General features: G+C 33.8%; 1 protein-coding gene, 1 non-coding gene and 1 pseudogene across 2 annotated transcripts; 1 reads left to right on the top strand and 2 right to left on the bottom strand.

Annotated features, from left to right (window-relative positions):
- Window positions 1-200: 200 nt before the first annotated feature.
- LOC115974970 (probable sugar phosphate/phosphate translocator At4g32390) lies at window positions 201-1,841 on the bottom strand. The gene has a single exon (XM_031095570.1). It carries the CDS (start codon window positions 1,633-1,635, stop codon window positions 586-588), a length of 1,050 nt encoding a protein of 349 aa, XP_030951430.1. The 5' UTR covers window positions 1,636-1,841; the 3' UTR covers window positions 201-585.
- A 14,346-nt stretch (window positions 1,842-16,187) lies between these two features.
- On the top strand, window positions 16,188-16,259 carry TRNAG-UCC. The gene has a single exon. It is a non-coding gene; the product is annotated as a tRNA-Gly (tRNA).
- A 45-nt stretch (window positions 16,260-16,304) lies between these two features.
- Window positions 16,305-23,040, bottom strand: LOC115961228 (annotated as a pseudogene).
- Between the last annotated feature and the right edge of the window lie 909 nt (window positions 23,041-23,949).

The following is a 23,949-nucleotide window of genomic DNA, read 5'->3' as shown; positions in this document are numbered from 1 at the left end:
CCTAACAACCTTTGCACTTGAATTCAACATTTTACTATTATTGTTGGCTACAACAAGCATATATCTCCACCTCCCTCATCCAACATCATTCTTTCCTGTTTCAGATAGAAGTGTTGTCTTTCAAAGACTTCAAGATAAAGGTCACAAAAATAAACCCCAAGATGCAAGAAGATCCCAAATGTGGGCCAAATTATAATGTGGGCAATGCCAAATCATAATACCATTAAAAAGAAAAAAATACAATTCAACCGAGTAAACGAAACAAATATGAATAAATAAGCATACTGAAAATGTCATAAGAACAACGATCTCCTAAACAAACATAAGTAAGAAAAAAGAAGAAAGAAGGGCATTTGAGATTCTTACTCTACTAATCTAAGATACATGAATGGGCCCTATAAGCAACAGATTGAATCTCAAATCCTTAAACATTACTAAAAGAAACAGCCAAATCAAATACAGGACAACATTACCAAACCCAAATCTATCCGAAGGCACCCAGCCTCTTTCTTCATCTTCTTCTCTCTTCTTATTTTCATTACTCCTTTTCTTTTCCTCCATTTCACTTTCTCTAAAAATAAATAACTAATCCTGTGATTCACTCTTCTTTCCCAATCCATCTCCTTCCCTCTCCTCCAACAACCTCCCGGCCTCTTCATCGGCCTGTGCCGCCTTCTTCTGCGTCTCTTTCGCCTTCAAGGCCTGCAATTTGGAATGGTTATAGTACGCAACACCCAAGAAAGCAAGCGCGTACCCAAACAAATTAAGGGGTGTGACCGTGTCCTTAATAACAGACCAAGAAAACGCAATCAACAACCAATCTTTCACCACACCAGCCACATTCATGGTCAAAGCCGAAGTCTTTCCCACAAGCAAAAACACAGCAAGATTCAAAGCAAAAGCACAGAGAGAATTAGTCCCAAAGATCACGAAATCAAAATGGAAACTCGAAGACTCTCTCAAAACCGGCAATTCGACGAAGATCCATGGAACTAGCAAGAAAACGAAACAGCAAGGAGCAACATAGTACAACGAGGTAATGGGATTTAAGGTTATGCCTTTAGAGGTGAGCAAGATCTGAATCATGACAAGCCTTGTGGCCTCAAAAACAACAGCACCCAATTGAAGGAAAACACCCCATGAATCAAACCTCGCTTCACCGTAGGCGGCGATGGCCACACCGACAGAGATCGAGAGCATGTTGGCCATTGTATCAGATTTGAAAGAATCCTTTTTGAACAAAACCCCAATTGAATACACAGCTACAGGCATCAAAGCTTTGAGCATTTGGATGAATGAGACAGAGAGATAGATATAGGCCGAGTTAGAAAGCCAGAGAGAGAGAGAATAGAGAGCTCCGATGGGTACCACCGATGAAAGGTAGAGATCTCTTGACATGGAAACTGGTTCCACGAGACGGAAAACTCGGACAAGGCAGAAGGCGATGGAAGAACAGAAACCCATGTGGATCATGGTTAGAGAGATCGGAAATGACCAGTTGTACATCTTCTTGTCGAGAATGTACTTGTTGTACACGATGACGGTGAAGCTCAGGAAGATCCAGATTCCTACGTAGGTGTAGGATAGGACGATCTTCTTCAGGACGCTTTCGCTCAGAGCGCCACCTTTCCCCATTTTGTGTGTGTGTGTGTGTGTGTGCTGAGAGTACTCTCTGCTCTGAGCTCTGTGATTCTTTCCGACTCAAATCCGAGTCTTTGTGTGTGTGTGTTTTTGTATTGATTTATCTATACAGATGAAGAGGAGAGAGAGGAGTTGATGTTTTGTTTGTTTCTCACAAGAAACAAACAAAGGCGTTGTGACTATGGGGTATATGAGTCTATGACTTGTGTTAATGTATGTGGCAGTAGCCGCGGTACTAGATAGATTGTTGAATGGGCCTTTTTTATTGGGGGTATTTGGTATTTTTTTTTTATTTTTAGGAAAGGGTATTTGGTATATTGTCTTTGGAATCTTTGGAAAATGTATTTTATTTTTTAAATACAAAGTCTTTAGGAAGGTATTTAATTATGAGTAATGGTTAGGGATCTTACAAATCTACGACCTTTACCCATAAATAAATAATTTTAATTTTAATCTTTATTTATTATTTTTTGAAATCACTTAATGGCACCATATATATTAGAATAATAAATTGTAAAATTGTTATGCTTCAAAAGATTTTTTTGTTTTTTTTGTTTGAGAAGATGGTAAGAATGCCTCAAATGATTAAATATATATGGATGCACAGGAAATTTTTAATATAATGTAATTTTTTTTTAATTTTTTTTTCCTAAATATGAAAGTTGAAAATAGTTACTAATAGACATTTTTTTTTTAATAAATACAATAGTATTTCAAATTTATGGTGTCACTCTATGATGATTGCTCTTTATTATTGGTCCAAGACATTAATTAGTTTTTTGGCAGGAATTAAACTCAGATCTATTATTAACGAGAGGTTTTACGAATTGAGCTAACTGAAACCTACTAATAATAGGCATTTAATATGATTATGTTTGTATATAGAACTAAGAATCCGAATTTGATAAGGCTAGGGGTGTAAAACCCATGTTTTATACTGTTTAAAAAGTCAAGCATTTTAAGGGAATATCATTTATTGCTTTGTCTGCCTTATAAAAATGTATAAGTTTACAAAACTACCCTTAAATAAATTTATTAGATTTTAAAAAAAAGAGTTATTCTTAATAAGGCTTAGGGGTGTAATACGAACATTAGTAAATTAATACCTTTTATTTTTAGAAATAGGACAATATTTTGGAACATCCCAAAATGGAATAAAAGACAAATAAAGTGGGACGGAGGGAGTACAATCCAATAAAAAATTGTCACATTAGTTTCTTTTAATTAAAACTCAATATATTGTACCATACCTAATAACATCTCAATAAATTTCCAATTAAGTTGGATTTTTATATGAGTATTAAAATTGACTGCGTGTGATTTATGTTTGTATATAGAACTAAGAATCCGAATTTGATAAGGTTAGGGGTGTAAAACCCATGTTTTATACTGTTTAAAAATTCAAGTTTAAAAAGTCAAGCATTTTAAGGGAATATCATTTATTGTCTTGTTTGCCTTATAAAAATATATAAGTTTACAAAACTACTCTTAAATAAATTTATCAGATTTTTTAAAAAAGAGTTATTCTTAATGAGGCTTAGGAGTATAATACGAATATTAGTAAATTAATAACTTTTATTTTTAGAAATAGGACAATATTTTGGGACATCCCAAAATGGAATAAAAGACAAACAAAGTGGGACGGAGGGAGTACAATCCAATAAGAAATGGTCACATTAGTTTCTTTTAATTAAAACTCAATATATTGTACCATACCTAATAACATCTCAATAAATTCCCAATTAAGTTGGATTTTTATATGAGTATTAAAATTGGCTGCGTGTGATTGTACCTAATCTTTAATATGTGATATGATGATGTAACATGTTGAAATTTGAAAGGTTTTTACACCACATCATTATAGAATTTAATCTCTAAAACTAAATATTCTACAATTAGGCATTTATAATGATTGTGTTTGTATACGAAAACATATATTATATATCATCAAAAGAATTGTGATGTGAAGATTCTAATAGATGGTTTAAATGTCAAATGAAATTTTAAATTCAATAAAAAAATAAATTTTAGAATAATAACGTGTAAAATTGTGAGGTCTCAAAAGGAAAAATATTATGAGGTCAACCAACCAAAAATGAAACGTCTTTAGTTTTGTAGGTTATAAATTATGAGAAAAAGTTAACGGATGCTTTAAAGACATTAGTTTAGGAAATATTTTTAAAAACTTTTTATGTGAAAAGAAAAAAAATTAAATTTTTACAGTTTTTTATATTTTCCATGAAAGTGGTGTCAATTTTTTTTTTTAAATGGTTTATTAATATTTATCCTTAGAACACCCATTAACAGAACTCATAAATTATAGGTAACAAGATAAAATGAGAGAAAAAATTATGATAGTTGAATTGATAAAATTTATATTTACCAAAAACAAAATTGATAAAATTTATTGCCCTCAAATAAGATAACTGAATTTAATCCATATAAAAAAAATTGGTAATTGATTTGATTTGATGATAAAAAACAATAATAAATGAGACTTGTAGATATTATCTTTTTATATTTAAAAAAAGAAAAAGTGTACCGTCCAATAGCATAACCTTGAAAGCCCATAGGAAATATTTTAAAAAACAAAAAAAATAATTATTTTTTTACAATTTTTTATATTTTTTCATGAAAGTCGTGTCAAATTTTTTCTAAAATTGTTTATTAATAATTACTCTTAAGACACTTATTAACAGAATCCATAAATTATGGGTAACAAGATAAAATGAGAAAAAAAATTTATAATTGTTGAATTGATAAAATTTATATCTACCAAAAACAAAATTGATTGTCCTCAAATAAAATAACTTATTCTGATTCATATCAAAAATAAATTGATAACTGATTTTATTTGATGATAAAAAGCAATAATGAATTAGACTTGTGAATATTATCTTTTTATATTTAAAAAAAAAAAAAGTGAGCCGTCCAATAATGGCATGCCCTTGAAGGCCCATTAAATTTCAAAGCAAGCCCAATCGTAAAAAGTGTAAATATTGGACTAAATTGAAATGTGATTTCAAGTCCAGAGCTTAGATTCAGATTTTACTAGGAGCATATAACGTTCGACTGTTGATGGTGAGAGTCGTCACATGGGGCTGCAGCTGCAGCTGCATGCGGTGTTGACGATGTGGTTACTGTGACGTGCCCCCCCTAATAAATCATGTGGACTTTATTCTTCTTCATTGCTTTTATGTGCATTGCCATTGCCGCTAGACACGCATGTCTCTCTCTTCTTCCAAATATACCAATAGGGTCCAACAATCTCACCATCTTTTTTTCATTTTCTAAAGTTATTTCAACGTTACATTTTTTTTTTTCTTTATCTCAACATTTTCCTAATTTAATTTTGGTTAAATTAGTAACTTTATTTTATTGGACTTCTATTTAAACATATTGGAATAATATCATAAATAATGTAATCAAATTTTTTTTTTTTTTTAAAGAATACTAGGGCTACGTTGGTTTTGTCAATGCCATGGATTACTGCAGTTTTAGGGTTAATATACTAAGTTTAGTTCGTTTGGAAATAATTTATCTAGATTTTGCTGAAAAATTTTTGTTGACTGCAGATAAAATGTAAAAGTTAAATAAAATAAGTATGTGATTCACGCAAGACCCATAAAATAATAGGAAAAATGAAAAATAAGCTTGCTTATAAGTGTTCCCTCAAAAAAAAAAAAAAAAAAAAAAAAAAAAGCTTATAAGTGCATCCCTAACAAGCACTAAGTGTGAACTTGGGATATATTTAAAAAAAGTTTTGCCTTTTGCTTTTTGCATTTTTTACTTTTTTTTTTCTATACTTTTTAGCAATAATCTAAATTTTATTTTATTTTTTAAAAATAAACTAGTTTTTAACTTTTTGTAACACATTTAACACAAAGTTACCAAAAACTAAATCATTTGATAAACACTATACAAATAAACTACCAGAAATAAGTAAAAGTCAAACACACTCTTAATGTACATATATAAACCCTATACTGTGTTTATTATAACATATAGTATATAGTCCAATATAGTATAGATGTGTGTGTTTGACGCCAGTTAAAAGCCAGTTTTTTTCTTTTTAAAACCCCATTTTTTCTTACTTTTTTAAAGTACAGTTATACTTTAGCATACTTTCAGTAAATAGTTTTCTGCAAAAATCTAGATAATAAGTTGCTCCCAAACAGATAGTCATTTATAGCCTTGTGATGTGGAAAAAATTTGTCAAGCGAAAGCACGTTAATTCTCTTGTTTTTGCTCCTTTTGTTTTTACATCAATTAATTTTCTTCTTACCATGTTAATGGGTACCATAACCAAAATTTTTAAACCTTATTAATCTTCAATATTGTTGCTTCTGCTGTCAACATCAAACCCCACACCTGAAGTCTAGATTCAAGGGAATCTCATCTATAACTATACTCCTTAGATATGCATACAGATTCTCTCAAATTTTCCATTAAGCACATTGCACATTCCCTATCACACCCTCCAGTCCCTATTTTAAGCTTCCATGTTGTTGTACACACCACTTTCTAATCTGAAGACACCCTCCACAACTGCTACATGCTCTTAGTAGGTGTTTGGTATAGGAGAATCCATATTATCTCTAACATCCAAATTCCTAGGAATGTGATGACTAAAAATTTGAATCTCTAGAAAAGTAACTATTATATGTTTGGTTTGATTTGGAATCTAATAAGAATCCTAAGAATATGATATGCTTATATTTGATTTATTTTTAAGAATCTTATGAGAATTATTTATGTTCCTAAAATACCATTTGATTCCTAAATATAACATCAAGGTTTTTTTTTTTTTAAATAATCTTCTTCCAAATAAATTATGAGAAACAAAATATAAACTATAAATCATGAAAAAATTAATAAAACTATAGTATAACGTTTTTTAAAATGACATTTATAATTCAAAAAAAAAATTATTTAAATTGTCAATTTATAATAACATTTTTATTTTATTTCTATTGGTTAAAGAGTAGGGGAAATGAGTAAAATTGTCAATTATACAAAATGTAACTCTATTCAGGTATAGGGATGTGGATACCCACATTTTTTAAAGGGTATCCACATTACTACAAAAAAGGCATAGAGTGAAATGCAATACTACTCCAAGCAGATAATTCTCTTGTGTGATTTGCAACAAAATATGAGAGTTTTTCAACATTCCCAAGAATACTAAAATATTACCCCATGTCAAATGCCACTTTAGAGTTATCACACACCAATTTGATCCTGATTATGTGTCTTGGTATTTACTATACAGTACATATAATATAAATTAGTCTACATACGCTCTCATGTCAAAATTATTTTCACATTTTTCATGTGCATCATGTGGGGGGCGGCCCCACGACCAGCCTAGGAGTTCAAATGAATTCCCTAACTTGGCCCCCAAAAAAAAGTATATATAATATTTAATTTTTAAAATTTTATTGTTTTGACCCTTACAATAAAAATTAGAACACCCTAACCCCAATTTTATTGTGTTGTGCATCCAATGATTGTTGTCTTAACAATCTTTAAACTATTAATAATTTTTTTAGACTATTTTACAATAGAGTTGTATTGAATATAATGTGAAAATTGTATATACAAAAAATAAAATAAAATAAAATTGATAATCTTATTTTTTACTCGCCTACCTCCCTTTCCCCAACCCACAAATTCCTGGCTCCACCATTACTGACCTCCCTAAAAAAAAAATTTCTAGAGCTAGCCACCATTTGCATCATGCACTTCTTTCTCTCCAATGATGATCTTTTTTAGGGTTTTTTTTTTTTTTAATTTTTTTTTAATTTTAATTTTTAATTTTATTTTTAATGAGTCTCGATTCATTTGATGGGTGTTGAAACTTTCCTTCCTAACATAAGTTTTTGTTACATCTTCACCTTTAGTTCGAGGGAAGATGTTAAAATATATTAGAATATTATATATCAAAATGTTAACATAAACAACATGGATTTTATATTTAAGTGGATAGAAGACACAGGAATGATTTAAACTTGATTTTGAAATTTGAGAGATTAAATTAGCATCCGCCATCAGTAATAGTTGAATGATCAAATCAAACTTTACTTGGAGGACCAAAGTAATAATTTAATCTTAATATTTTTACCTTTGAATTGTTCAAAAATATTTGTCAATCTAAAATTATTTTTGCTTCATTTTTTGGAGTCTAACTACAGCTACTTGATCAGATCTATCAAAAAGTCAATTGAGTTAAACAAGTTGATTCTAAGCTCAAGATCCGAGCATAAGTGCCAAGTGGAGCATACAAGTACAAGAAGGTGCTCAAAAGGAAATGTTGAACTTAAATCAAGAACTAGGGACTCGATGGAATACACATCTTCCAATGAAAACACACCACCAGATATGTTAGTCCAAGTGATACCTCCCCCATGCACTAAGTGCATGAGGGTCTAAGGGAGGGCTAGCTGGGTCCAGCAGCAGAGACTGCATCATAGTGTAGATTTTCTAACCATTTCCTAAAACAAATAGAAGATGATGAAAACACATATTCAATGGTCATTTTTTTTATTTTATTATTAGGTAAATAGAGGGAATAGGAGGTACTATTCGAATCCTATACACTAGACCCCAAAAAGGGCCACCGACAGTTCGAACTTTCGCTTATTAGATCACTTATTAGTAAAATGTTCTGTGTATGTCTATACAATAAGAAGTAATATGAGTCTATGAGATATATACAACATAAAGGGTCTGTTTGGATTGAAGTTATTGTTGTTGAAACTGAAAACTGAAAACACTGTAGCAAAATAATTTTTAAATGTGTAAATAGTACCATGGGACTAATTTTTAATATTTTTTTTAATCTGTAAACAGTGCTAAACAATGTATGAACAGTGCTCAACAGTGCATGAACAGTGACATGTCTCATGAACAATAAATTCTGTCTCTCCTTAAACGCATGAAGGCAAAAAAAAAAAAAAAAGGGGGAAAACGCGGACGCAGGATTCAGCGGAAACTGAATCCAAACCTACACAAAATTCATTTAAATTTCCGCTGAATCCAAACCCACACAAAATTCACTTAAATAATTCACTTGTGCTATTTAAATAATTCACTTATGTTCTGTTTATCCATTTTACAGGCAGAATTCACTTATTCCTCACCAAACCAATCATGTTGAAGCTAAGGCATATAATACATATGCTAGGTATTATTGCTATTTAAATATTATTTACACTCAAAGTGTGGGATCTACTTACTGGTTATCAAAATTGTTGGCATCTAGATTCTAGAGGTTGAGAATAAAGAGAAAAGAAAAGAGACAATCCCCTGATAATTATAAGGTTGGAAATTGACTAATCAAACAATAGCATACGTAGTTTTTGGTTATTTTGCAAAGTTTGACTTGGTAGATAGAGTGGGATTTTGATAGAATATTACCTATTATCCGAGTTTTGAGATAATGCATACGCTATACTCGTTTATCTATTTGTTTTTTTCTCTTTGTTTTTTTGTTCATAGATAATTGCAAGTTGGGTAGTGACTAGTGTGAAGGTGCGAAGTCAATTTTAATTCCAGCTGGCTCATAGGCTGCATCTGATTTTTTATTTTATTTTTTTTATTTTTTTTATTTTTTTTTTTAACTGGAACCAAACTTTCATTCCATAATAGTTAAACAGTCATGAAACAGAGGTTCAAGAGCTGGTGATGGATCATCTTCCAACCAGATTACATCATTTGAAATATTTTTTGCATACCGCGCTAAACTATGGGCAACCAGATTTGCGCTCCTCTTCACCCAACGAACTTCTGCCCACCTCAGGCCTGAAATCAACACCTGAATATCTTTAAAAACATGGCCTAGCCGAGACAAATTACTCCTGTCAGCTTTGATAGCATTAATCACCTGTACACAGTCACCTTCAATAACTATATCAGATAAACCAAAGCGAAAAACACATTTTGGTCCCTAGATTTTCGCACGATTCCTATTTTGGTCCATAAATTTTATTTTTACCGCTTTTAGTCCCTGTTTAGAAAAACGCCTTCTGTTTTAGTCCTTTCCGTCAGTGCCGTTAGGGCACTGACCTATGTGGCAAACGGAATTATTAAAATAATAAAAAAAAATTTTATTTTGTCATTAAAAAATGTCAAGTCAGTATTTAAATTTTTAAAAATAATTTATTAAATTTAACTAAATAAAAAAAATAAAAAACAGAAATAAAAATAAAAAATCACATTTATCAAGATTGAATTGTGTCTTGAGTAAGAACAACAAGAACACTAACCCAGATTTAAGTACACAAACCCAGAACACAAGAACACAAAATTAAAATTCAAAAATCTCAAACCCAAAAAATAAGGACATCAAATTAAACCTGAACAAAAAATTAAACATAAAAACAAACACAAAACACATACCCCAAAAATTAAAATAAAACCAGCACAACACAACACTTCCACGGTGTCCAGATCCATTATTTGTCTTTGTTTTTCTTCCAACACAACACAACATTTCCATATCTTTCTTTTCAGATCCATGACTCTCTCTTTCTCTCTCAAATACCAACACCTTAGTGTTCAGCATATGGCCGCTGACGCAGCGCACGCACGACGCCGTGGTGGCGCGCCTCGTCGAGACGCTCTCCGTAGCACGGTGGCGCGCCTCGTCGATCTATTTCTCACTCTAAATCTCACACTCTTGGAACCAGTGCCCAATCGGACCTCAATGGTCCCCATCCACCTGAAAACCATCGGCCCATCGTGAACCCATCAGTCCGACCAGATCAGGTCCAAGGCGGCGGCATGACGGCGGTAGTTCTCTTTCTCTCCCTCTTTCGCATTTGGCTTTTGTCGCTGGTCTTGGATTTTTTTGGGGGGGGGGGTGTTTGTTGATTGTGTTTGTTGTGAGTGGGCCACGGTGTATGTTCTAAATTCGGGGGTTTCATGGGTTAATTTTTGTTAGGTTGTGGTTCCAATTTGGGTCAGCGTGGTGGTGGTTGGTGGTTCCGATCTGGGTTTGGTCACTGTGATTGTCCCTGGATTCGTGGCTTGCTTCAGACGTGGTGGTTGATGGGTTTTTCTGAGTTTGAGATACGTGGTGGTTGATGGGTTTTTCTGAGTTTGAGATTTTTTTGTTTGGATTGGTTGTGAGGTATTTTTGGATTGATTTGGTAGTTTGGAGTTTTAGGATTTGATGATTTTGCTGGGTTGAGAAAATGATGATTTTGAAAATTTTAATTTTTAAATTTTAATTTCTGGGTTTGTGTACTTAAATCTGAGTTAGTGTTCTTGTTGTTCTTACTCAAAGACACACTTCAATCTTGATAAATGTGATTTTTTATTTTTATTTATGTTTTTTATTTTTTTATTTAGTTAAATTTAATAAATTATTTTTTTAAATTTAAATGCTGACTTGGCATTTTTTAATGACAAAATAAAATTTTTTATTATTATTTTAATAATTCCGTTTGCCACGTAGGTCAATGCCTTAACGGCACTGACGGAAAGGACTAAAACAGAAGGCGTTTTTCTAAACAGGGACTAAAAGCGGTAAAAATAAAATTTAGGGACCAAAGTAGGAATCGTGAGAAAATATAGGGATCAAAATGTGTTTTTCGCCATAAACCAATGTCCACAACAAATTCAATTGTAGTGCGGCATGTATATTAGGTTGGTGGAATGTATATTAGGATATTATGTTACCCATGGTTTTAAAAACCGAACCGGACATAGAACCGTTTTTTTTGAAATTTTCGGTTCAACCCCGGTTTTTGACCGGTTTTTGGCCGGTTTTCCGGTTGTTGACCGGTTATTGACCGGTTTTGAGGTATTTAACCGGACCGGATTGACTCCCGGTTCCCGGTTGAACCGGTCGGACCGGCCGGTCCGGTCCGGTTTTTAAAACAGTGATGTTACCTAACCTAATCATAGCTTTAGTCATGAATTATATGACTTTAAAAAAATTGTCATATTAAGCCAAAAGTCTCATAACTTAATTAATTAATATTTTTGAAGTTTTTAATAGAGATATTTGAGATTTAAATTCCTACCCTTAAATATCGATATATATATATATATATATATATAAAATGTCATATTAAGAATAAAAAATATAGACCAAGAGATGTAACACTTTATGAATGTATCACATGTTCATAGATTGGTTTGGTCCAATTAGTCCAACTTGTAACCAATTATTTTTATATTGGCAACTTCGATAATAATTGCCAACCCAAAAACTTCTTTCCCAATTTCTTGTTGATTTTGCTAGCCTCTTAAAATTGGATTTCACATTTTGCAAGGTAAAAAAAAAAAAAAAAAGATTAATTATAATTAAATGGTAACAATAAGTCTATATTTTGTTCACTGTGCAATTTCATGTATTAGATATGCTAAGCTAGCCAATTAATTATGCATTACATTCAAAGTAAAATAGCTTCTTATGCCAAAACCAAAAAAATTTAGTTCAAGTTTATAGAGATATAGTCAAGAGTTTTATAGTTCAATTAATTGATACTTGATGTTTTAAAAGAGACATTCATGGTTCAAATCTCTTCTGCCTCAATTATTATAATATTTAAAAAATAGTTTATTGGGATGAAGGATAAAATTATGGATTTAAAATTTATTGGATGCATCTGTAGCTAAAAGAGGCTTTTCATACCACTCAATCACTACAATATTGTATTGCTACTATGAAAACTGTTTCAACTATGTATGTTCACGGGTTGTCTAGACTCTAGACCCTTGATTTACATGATAATATGTATTTAAATATTTGAGGTTTGGTATATTTGAACATAAAATATTTTTCTAAAAGAATATATTTAGTGGTTACATGTTTTCTATTTTTTGCTTGAGAACCAAAAAAATAATTTTCTAGTGTTAATGATTAGTGACAATGACAATATTAGTTGCTAATGATTAGTGACAATGAGTTTGACAACAAATGGTGATCAGAAATTGATGGGCAAAAACCAGTGGTTGTCAGCGATGGGCAAAATGGCAAAGGTGGTCCAGTAGAGGGAGGATCGAGTGGTAGCTAGTAGATAGTGAGGATGGTTAGCAGAAGTGGCTAGATCGACAGAGAAATTTAGGGAATAGGTAATGACCACCAATGATGTAGGAAGGTGACAGTAGTTACATACAGAAGGGTTAAAATGGGGTAAAACCTGGCAGGCATGCATTCAACACTTTTTCTCATAAATTTTTTTACAATTTTTAAAATCGTAACAAATATTTTCAAACAATTTAGTGTAATTTTATGCGTTGACATACGAAAATGTTTTGTGTTTACTAACATTTGAAGGAACATCAAAACCCCAAAAAATCTAAGCAGCATGGACATATATGGATACTAAAATGGCCATGGCATGATATGAGACACGGTAACACAGCAATTATTAAGAAATTAAGACACAATACTGTGGGGATACAATAATTAATTAATATATATATCTTTTAGATATATTTAATTTATTTATAGGCACATTCTATATTTATTTTAAGTTTTTAAAATAGATTACAACGATCAAAATTCTTTAAGAAAATTCTACAATCAAAGGAATTTTTTATAATTTTTTTCCTTCAAATATATATTCATTCCATCTCATTTTGTTAGGCATGTTTAAAAAAAAAATATCAAACTTTTTAATAGAACATCAATTAATGTATTGTTATATATATATATATATATATATATATATATAAAGAATAGGTTTTCAACACTACCCTCTTTAATTTAAACTTTAGTGAAAGTGGGGTATTTTGGTTTTTTAAATAAATTGAAGGGTATATTAAGAAATTTATTTATTTATTTTTTAAAAAAAAAGACTATTAAAAAAGGATTTCAATTTTAAATTTCTCAAAATAGAATAGAGGATTAACATAACAATATAAGGTGAAAGGAATAATGACATATGTGTATGAGTTATTATTCAGCCAAAAAAAAAAAAATGTGTATGGGTTACTCAACGTGTTAAATACAAACACTTGTTGGACATAGACACGTTGAAAGTTTCTGAATCTACGTGCTTCTTAGAAATTAAAAAACATTAATAAACATTTACACAAAAATCAAGGGTGCCTTTAATAAATACTATTGTTTACAAAGAATCAAGTCTCTAATGCATCTTGATCTTGAAATATTTTTATGAGTAAAATCATCATTCTGCGTGTACGTACAAATCCAACATTTTCAATTAGCGTAAGTGACGTTTACTTACACAGTAAAGGAATTAGACCATTGATATGTGTTTAATAACTTTAATTGTTTATGTTTATGATGGGTGACGGGCCGTAGCGGTAGCACTAGGAACTGGAGTTCATTACTATCTTTGACTTGAACTATTTTATTTGGCTTTCTTGGTGACTGGGTACTTTCTCTGTTTTCCATCAATTAGGTTCCAGAAAATGTTTAGTCGGTAAAATTTTTTAGGGTTAATTAAGGTATTTGAAGTTCGTCTATACCAAAAATTAATGGGTGTTTTGGTTTAATGATAAAGATATTATTAGGAATGAACGTTATAAGTTGAAATTCTCTTAAAAAAAAGTACTCATTAAACTAAAAAAGTCATAAAATATGGTAATAGTATTATTTACATTATTGTTGTTATTATTTTTGATAATTTGATAGTTGAGGAGAGAAGATTTGAATCCTAATTATATATGTTGAAAATATCAAAAAGTACTAATTGAATTGCATGACTCTTAATCGGTTTAAAAATAAAAACTTGATGGAATAGAAGCAAGATTTGAACAAGAAAATGTGGCAGTTCTGTAATTATCACAATATTTTTATGGTCATTTACTAATAATACAATATTAGAAAATGAAAGAAAAAAAAATTGTTGGTTCTTCAAGATATTTATAAAATATTCCAGCCATGTCAATTCACATATCGCCAATACGACTTTGGATCTAAATTTTCCATTATTTGAGTTTCTTTTGATTGCATTCTAACTTAGGTAACACCTTCTATCTGTCAGTGGTTAGATTATTTTTGCTGCTAGTATTCATAACATACGAAGGGAACATTACAAGAATCTTTCAACACGAGTAGAAACAGTGCAAGTGGTTCAAAAGAAAATTTAAAAATTGTGTTAAGTGAAGACTTGTTATAATAATGAAAGTAGAGAATAAACAACAATTTTCCAGGTTGTTAGGGTCCTTGTGGTGACCAAGTGTCAATTTTTAGATGGTTCATGGTTGGCCTTATTGGACTTTAGGTTTGTTTTTTAGAGTAAATTTCAAAACTCACACCTACCCAAGTAAGATCGATGCCTACCATTTTCACTTTTAAGCTGAATTCAAAAGAGAGTCCAAAATCTAAATTATGAGGCTCATTATTTTGTTGGATATTATTAGGACATTAAAGTGGTAACATTACTTGCCATGTATCTATGGAAATAGTTGTTGCTTGAAGTTCTAGGTGAACATTTACTACGTCAAAACCAACTATTTGGACCTATTCTCACCTTGGTGCGCGTGATAACACTCAGCATCACCATATGGGAATCCCTAGGTCCCTAACCTTCTCTGTCACCATGGATTTTTTCTTTTTCTTTTTTGATGATATATTTTTCTAGTGGATAAGTTCTATCTCAGTTCCTCAACTCCTTCTTCCAATTTTTCGTGATTGACAGTCAAAATTTGCAATACTCACATGGTGCTAATGAGTCCATCATGTTGAATATCCAAATGATAAGTCATTCATACTCTTGGCTTGTATGAGTTGTAGCTATCCATTTTAGGTGGTTACTGGTTGTAAGTTGTAACCAAGACGGTCATATGAGACATTTCTTTCGCAATATATTTTGTGAGAAAAATATCTTAGAAGACCATTTCATAAAATAATTTTTTACCAGTGAGAAGAGATTTGAAATCTTAACAACGTGACGGACTTTAGAAATGAAAATTTTCCAACTCCAACTATTTTTAGTTGCTTTGGGAATCACTCTCTCGATTTTAGTTGGCTAGATTTAGATTGGGATTGGCCAAGTTTTCATAAATCAATTATGCTACTTCTTTGGGGATATTTTTGTTATTTTGTGATATATGCAAAAAAAAAAAATTTATTATTATTATTATGGGTTTTCCTTTATTCTTGCGAGGGGAACAAAATTTCATTTGAACTAGTCATGGTTTTAAAAACCGAACCGGACATAGAACCGTTTTTTTTGAAATTTCCGGTTCAACCCCGGTTTTTGACCGGTTTTTGGCCGGTTTTCCGGTTGTTGACCGGTTATTGACCGGTTTTGAGGTATTTAACCGGACCGGATTGACTCCCGGTTCCCGGTTGAACCGGTCGGACCGGCCGGTCCGGTCCGGTTTTTAAAACAGTGGAACTAGTTAGAAAAAGATCTTTTCCTTGCATTACTGATTTCACAAAAGGCTTGGACTGAATCCTAATGGAGAAAATTGCAGTTTGGGTTCGGCCATTTGGAGCTCACATGGGTTTATTTGGGTCTTGTTTACAGAGTAGATAATAACATCCTAAACCTGGCTTTTCTTAAATTCCTGTAAATTCAGTTATATAAGAACAATTATGCTCTAGTATAACAGCAGCATTTGTAGTCCAACGGTTAGGATAATTGCCTTCCAAGCAATAGACCCGGGTTCGACTCCCGGCAAACGCATGCTTTGATTTTGTTTTCAAATGTATTTCTTTTTGGCTTTGAGACACTAATATGCGTTTGCATCCTTATGACATCTTAAAGAACCTTTGCATTACAGAGTCATAGATTTTACATAAAGTACAGATCTATACTTTCATTGGAGAATCGATCATGCGGAAACAAAAAGATTATGTGTAAATTGTGAAAGGGCCATTATTGGACCTCATTATGTCTATGTCACAGCAAGTCATATTGGACCTCAATCTCATCTACCGATGCCATAGATGATTGAAGCAATGTAGAGCCACTGTTAGAGCCAAAATTAGTGGTTGTGGAAGTAGAAGTAGAACAATTAGAAGAGACCAATAAGTATGATTTCCTGGTAAGTTCATTATGGGCTCGTTTGGGTTCATAAGAATATTCACCACTTTTCTCATCTTGGGCCTGAACATGGAATCTGGGTGCAAACATGCAAGCCCAACAATCAATGTCCTCTTCACTTGCTCCTCATCAAATTTGCCTTCGAGCTTTTGGTCCACACACTCGAGCAATACATTTTCTCCATATAAATTCCATACATGGTCTAGTAGGCTATGTTCATTCATGATGCCCTTTGCTCTTTTCCCACACACAACTTCAATTACTACCATGCCAAAGCTATACACATCAGATTCTGGAGTAACCTATTTCTGGTGCTAAATATCCTAGAGTCCCAGATAGCGTTGTTGTAACTGAGGCATCATTTTGGAGCATTCTTGCGAGACCAAAATCACCAAGACGAGCATCAAAATCAGAATCTAACATTACATTGTTAGGCTTAATGTCTCGATGAACCACAGGGTTACCACATTCTTCGGGCAGGTACAGTAATGCCGAGGCCAACCCTGTTAATATTTTGTACCTAGTTCTCCAGTTAAGAAACTCCTTTCCTATGAAACGGTCTAGGCTACCATTTGGCATAAATTCATACACTAGGAGCAGATTCTCTCCATCATGGCACCAATCTTGGAGTTGCAAAATATTTTTGTGCCTCATGCCTCCTATAGTTCATATTTCTGCCATGTACTCTCTTTCACCTATAGTTTAGAGAGTTAAAAAAATAAAAGTATAAACACAAAAACAAATTTTAGGAATCATTTGCAATAAATCGTAGGAACTAAATTACAAGTTAAATATTGTTTCAAATTACATGTGATCCACTCAAGGTGTAGCATTTTGTTAGAATCCTTTGGAGATTGTCTATTTTACAATTAAAATTTTATTTTATAAATCTTATTAGAGATATATTAGCCCATTAGCATAGGCCCAAGCCTAATTCTACTTTGTGTGCAAGCCAAGTCTCCTACTTGTACCATGTTAAATATTAGTATTGATACACCATGTTGAATATGCTAGTATAGATGCGGAAGCGAAAGTATAAAGTATAGAATACAGTAACACACGGGAGTTATGTGGTTCAGCCTAACGGCCTACATCCACGGAGGAAACCCTAAAGAGCTATATCAATAATATATTAGAGTGTAATACAAATCCTGTGTTATAATGAATCATAACATGTGTATATATAGTAAACTAAACCCTAGACTAATAGACTTCTAGTACAAGTAGGAGACTTGGCTTGCACACAAAGTAGAATTAGGCTTGGGCCTATGCTAATGGGCTAATATATCTCTAACACCCTCTCTCAAACTCAAGATAGAAGCTTGATGAAATCTTGAGATTTGATAAGGTTGAGAAGATCCCTTGAATGAAGTTTGGCTCTGTGACGGTAGTTTGAGAAAGGCAATGGTCTTGCAGTGTTGATGCGACTTCTAACTGTGGCTTGACTATACCGGAGAGTTTTGATGGCAGTAGTAGGAAGCCAAAGAAGATGAACGCAGCGAAGAAAAACACCGAGGAATAACATGTGTATATATAGTAAACTAAACCCTAGATTAATAGACTTCTAGTACAAGTAGGAGACTTGGCTTGCACACAAAGTAGAATTAGGTTTGGGCCTATGCTAATGGGCTAATATATCTCTAACAAATCTAATAGTGTATTTAAATGATGTGATACTAGATATATCTTTAGATTTATAATACTTACGTGGACTATGAAATAGATCCATTTCAAAGGGAGAGGATCATAATACTTATAAAAGCATATAATCAAGAAACAATGCAATAGAGGTAGAACAAACCTTGTTTTGAGTTTGCCGAAATCTTCTTCACAGCTATGACTTTCGGAGGAACCGAGATAATACCTTTGTAAACACTTCCGTATCCACCCTAACCCAACAAGTTTTCCTTGCTGAAGTTGCGAGTAGCTTTTGAAAGCTGCTTGTACGTAAACATCTTAGGGGCATTTGCTGCATTCCTAGATCGACTTTCTATATCCAGATCTCTCTGATTTTGATTCCTTAGTTTTCTTAAAACAGATGGAAGAAACATGCAACTGATCAATATAACCAACAAAACCATGAAATTCGTTGTTACAATGATCACTACGGTCTTGATATTGTCCTTTTTTTCAAACCCTTTATTGGTGGGAAGGAATGGCAATGGCACTGATGTGAATGCCCAATCAATGACCTTATGGCTTTCTGAGACGAGCCCCGTTGAAGCCGTAAAGCCCACAAAAACGGAGTTTGGAACTGTGTTAGACACGATTATTGATTGTTCGAGAACAGTCACTAATGGATTCCCAGAATATCCAAGTGAAATATGAAGCATATTTTTCCAACCATCGTAGTCAATTTGAACCTTGATATCTCTTCCACTTTTGAGGTCAATGTCAGTGTTGTTAAGACTCTTTGCAGCAGCTGGATTTGTCATGCTTGTTGTGTCAATGCCAATATGGTTTCCGTCTGGATCAAATTCATTCTTCTAGGGAGCTAGCATATGCTTAAATTCCAGGTCTATAGTGAAGTCAAGAATTGGTTTTTGTTTTCATCCATAGTAGTAGATTTTGGAGCTAAAACTTTTCCCCTACTACTATTTGTGTTTCATTTTCAATGCAGCCAAGTTTTATGCATAAAAAAACATTGTAAAAAGAGGAGATTAAATTCAATGCAATATGAATTTGAATTTAATTGGAATTCCTAATATATACAACTAAGTTTTATCATTAAATAAAATAAAAACAATGTACCAAAATTAAAAAAATCCATAAAAACAACCTTCTTCAGTCAAAAAAAAAAAATCATTTAAAAAAATCTCGCAACTAATTAGTATGAGAATGTCAATTGGCATTGATTATTACACATTCGTTAGTATACATCGTTTGTACACATCCCTTATTTTGTATGTTACATGTAAACATGTTAAAAAAAATATAAAAAATATGAACATATGTGAAATTATGAATATTGCATATGTAAGTGTATAATACATAACATGTGTAAGAATATTTTCCTTTTTTATGATCTGTAAGGACTCAATAATTTGTAACGATCCCAAATTTGTATTGGGTTCGAACGTTAAAGGCCCAAACAATAAATTTGTAGAGAGTGGGCTAAAAGGCTAGGTCTTGGTGAACAGACAATCGTTAGTCATGGTGTTCATGATGATCGCATAGGGGTGTACTGAGCTTATCCAAGAAGACTTTCTCCTCGGCACGACCTGGGTGGCTCCAGTCCTTGGACCTCGTCCGAGGAGCTTAATATTCTTATTATTCCTTTTACGCTAGGTTACAATGGTCCTAGAGACGATACATAATGCTCTTCACCCCCTCTTCCCGTGGATGAATTCTTACATTATATAGCCCTTCTCAGTTGATCCTGACCTTCCATCTGTTGATCAGGCAGGTAACTACTCGAGTGCTTGTTCTATCAGCCGCCTTCCCCCACCTTTTGTTAGTTGTAGTAACCGAAACCACACTGTCCAGGGGTCCTTTCCCCATTAATGCAGCCAGGACGTTTGTTGGCGCATTCAATGCGGAGGTGACAGCTTTTCCTTGAACCGCTCCTACACTGTACCCCCGTGCGCGTCCTATTGTACCCCCGTGCGCGTCCTACTGTACTCGCCCTTTCTTCTGGGAGCACTCTGGGAGATGCCTTTGATGGTGTGCCGTTCTTTCCTTCTAAGTTTTGGGATGCCAAGGACAGGATTGTCCTCGGCTACATCCCTAGGCCATTTGGACTTTCGTTGCATGTCCTCGACAACGTCTCTCCTCGGTGTGGGCTTTGAGCCCTAATGTAAAGTGGGCTGGAATTACAAATTCTCTGGCCCCACATGACCTATTTACCTAATTGTCAATGTTCTTTTTATCAATTTTAGGTGTCTTACTATCAATTCTAGGCTTGTTTGATGTATTTTTCTATTCCAAATTAATGCAAACACAAACATTAAAATAGTAAACTATATGTTTTTTTATTCTACCATATACTTACCTTCGGTTGACCGATCAAGGAGTCCAAGATACAAACCCTGGCTATTTGGTGGCGAGGGATCATTATTTTGTGCAAATATAAACGCCATTCCATCTCCTGAACCAGTTGAATTCGGGAAGGCAGAAATTCTAACAGTGAAAATGGTTGAGATATTGGCTGGCCATGCAAGCACGGGGTGGGAATATAGAACCCGGCCAACCTGGTTTTGTAGCTCAGGTGTAATGCTCAAGTATCGATCGCCTGCAGTCACTGAACCCATGCAAATAAGCGATCTATTGCTGCAGCTTTTGGAATTGAATGAGGGGAAAGAGAAGGTGATAGGGTCCATCATGGAGCTCAAAGAAGGTTGAATAAGAAAGGTAGAGAGGAACAAAAGCGAAAGCATCGTTGTAGACTTGTAGATAAGGGACACAGCATAAACCAAGGACAATTTCTCTTATGGGCATATTAAATAGTTGGGAATGTAGTTTATAATTTCTGAAAAGATGAATAAATAGGAAATCTGAATTCTATCTTTTGTATGCTTTTGGAGAATCCAATAGTTGTTAGCTTATGAGCAAGAAATGCTATTTGTTGTCCTTATATATATAGCATGCACAACACCTATATGCTAAATGAAAAGAAGAATATAATATGCTTGCCTAAACTAGATATATGCTCAATATCACCATAAAGTTGTTCTCAATATCGATCTCTAGTCATTTCGGCTTCTTATAGTTTTGTTTTGTAATGATCCACTGCAAGATAATTTATATAATTTGTACATTAAGTTTTGTTGAATTTTATGTTATTAGTAATATTTCCTTTCTTTCTCTATGATATCATGCTCTTAAAATGAGTAGAAATTATTTTATGTAATGGATAAATACAAGTCTTTTGTATTTTTACAAATATTTAAGGTCAATAATCAAGGCCCAAGCCCAATCATATTCGGTGTGTAAGCAAAGTATTATACTTGTACTACAAATCAATTAACTTTATTTTATGTATGGTTAGTCAGTTTAGTTTTCTACAAATATCCATATTAGGTTCATTGTATCATGTGATTTGTCCTTTACTCATATATTTAAGATGTTGTCCTTAAGGAATTAAAGGTTTCCTCCGTAAATATAGGTCATCAAAATTGAATCACGTAATTTTCTTGTGTTCTTTTTATACTTCCGTTAACTATAATATTTTTTTTATCTCCTACATTTTAGTAGGGCCTCTTTGATGAAGCGGGTGACGTACGACCTCAGGCTTTCGTCTTCTCGTTGTTTGATGTTTAGTATGGCAGTGGAGGACCTTCTGTGTCTTTGCCCTCCCATTAAGTGTGTAACAAAGTGCCCACTTAATTCTTTGAAGATGGAGACTGTGTTTAGGATAAGCTTGCTGAACCATACCTTTGCTGGCCCCTTCAGCATGGTAGGGAACGCTCTACACATAATCTCATCTGGCGCTCCTTGTAGGTGCATGAGTGTTTTGAATGACTCCAGGTGGTCGAATGGATCCCTTGACTCGTCATATGTTTCTACTTGCAGCATCCGAAATTTCATTGGGAGGGGGAAAGATGTTACCTTGGCGGTGAAAGGGGAGTTGGTCTGGTGGACCTGCTCATCCAAGTTGGTAGATACTCGTCCCTTCATAGCGTTCATCATTATGTCTATCTTCTCTTTCATCATCTGCATCTCCTGGGCCATGTGCATCGCATTGACTTCTATTTCAGAGGAACGGTTAGTGTCTTCCGGACCGTTCCTTCTGCTGAGTACTCTCTTCTTGGTCTTCCCTCTCTTGCCTGCTCCTTGTAGGTAGGTGACTACCATTTTGCTCGTTGGCATTTGGTTCATCGTGAGGGCCTTCTTGGTGTCGCTTGTTCCTTTGGTTCAGTTGTTGTTCCAACTCCTGGTTACGTTGGGTGAGTTGCTCTACTGCTGCAACCAGGGTTTGCATTTGCCTTTCCAGGGTGTTGGGTGGATTCCCAGTTTCCTGGTTGATGGTAGCCATTAAACGCGTTTAGACCATGCAACTCTTTTGTCTTAGAATTGTTGTCAAAGATCCCCATAGACGATGCCAACTGATGATGTGCTAAAATCGTCAGTACGTTATAGGCTCCAAGTCATTCCAATGGGTACCTGTGAATAAGAACAATAGAACCAACAGAAGGCACCAGTGTGGTACTGGCCAAAAACCCTTCGAAGGTCATGTTAGCGAATGAGAAATCTCTATCAACTCTTTTGTGAGAGAGCTATAGATTTTCTGCGTACCTGAGGAAAGATGAGGAAAGAGGAGGTCAAGTTTTTCTATAGTGGTAAGTAGTGAATTGAGATCCCCTAAAAGTGGGGATTTTTCCTTGTGGAGGGTATTTGGAATTAGGGTTTCCATGATTATAGGGTGTCTTTCCATATGAGAAAGACACGTAATAAGGCCTTGGTACGTGATGCTCAAGGCATTTCCATATACTAGCACGCGTGGGGACCACGTGTAGCCATGCTGGAACCGTCAGCCTACCCAACTCGTCGGTCTTGTAGCCCGTTGTCACTTCATTTCTTCTTGTTAGTATGAGATATAGCCATCGGCCTTGTCGTCGTCTATCTTGTAAGTACCGTCAGCTTATTAAGGATCCTACGTCACCTTAAAGCCGACGACCTTATAGAGTCTGTCTACTCTTCTTAGCCTTTCGTTTATAAGTGCTTTTCATGTTGAAAATGTCCCTATCAATGGGGATGAAATGGCTAATGAGATGGTTGATTTGGTGAGGAAGACCATGGATAGGTTGTATGATTATTACTCTTGTGTTGATTCACCAAATGTGATAGTACCAACTGAGAGTGAGAGGACATACATAGAAGGTGATACAATTGGTTGTACTAATCCATATGCGACGGTTAATTCTCGATATGTGCATTTCTTTGAGGTTGAGAAGTCTATAGGGTGTAGTAAGGAAATTGAAAAATATTTCGCTGAAAATTGTGAGAGTAGAATGGATGTGAAATTTGAGATTTTGGAGTGGTGGAAAACCAATTCAGATAGGTACCATTTAGTACCAGAATGCGCATACTTGACCCATTTCGAAGTTCACTCTCTCCTCTCTTGGTTCAAAATCTTGTTTGTGCTCAAAACTAGCTGCAAGCCCATGTCCCAATTTCTTTTCGTAAGTCAAAGGACGAGATGGAGGCATTGGAGGATAAATTTCATGACTTAGGTAATATGGTTAACTTCCAAACTTCTTGTCTATTAAGTGTTATTAAATGTGTTATATACTTGAGCAAAATTTAATCTATTGCCTCAATTTTGTCTTTTTTAGTTTTGAACCAAGCAACAACAACAGCAAGTTGTAGTTCCTACTCAAGCAAAGGTGGT

This window comes from Quercus lobata, chromosome 2 (assembly GCF_001633185.2).
Source record: "Quercus lobata isolate SW786 chromosome 2, ValleyOak3.0 Primary Assembly, whole genome shotgun sequence".
Taxonomy (NCBI): domain Eukaryota; kingdom Viridiplantae; phylum Streptophyta; class Magnoliopsida; order Fagales; family Fagaceae; genus Quercus; species Quercus lobata.
Note: the sequence above shows the minus strand (reverse complement) of the source record. Positions and strands in the feature narration are given on the sequence as shown.

Excerpts from the sequence above, each read along its gene's own strand:
- LOC115974970 (XM_031095570.1), bottom strand. The coding sequence starts at position 1,635 with ATGGGGAAAGGTGGCGCTCTGAGCGAAAGCGTCCTGAAGAAGATCGTC.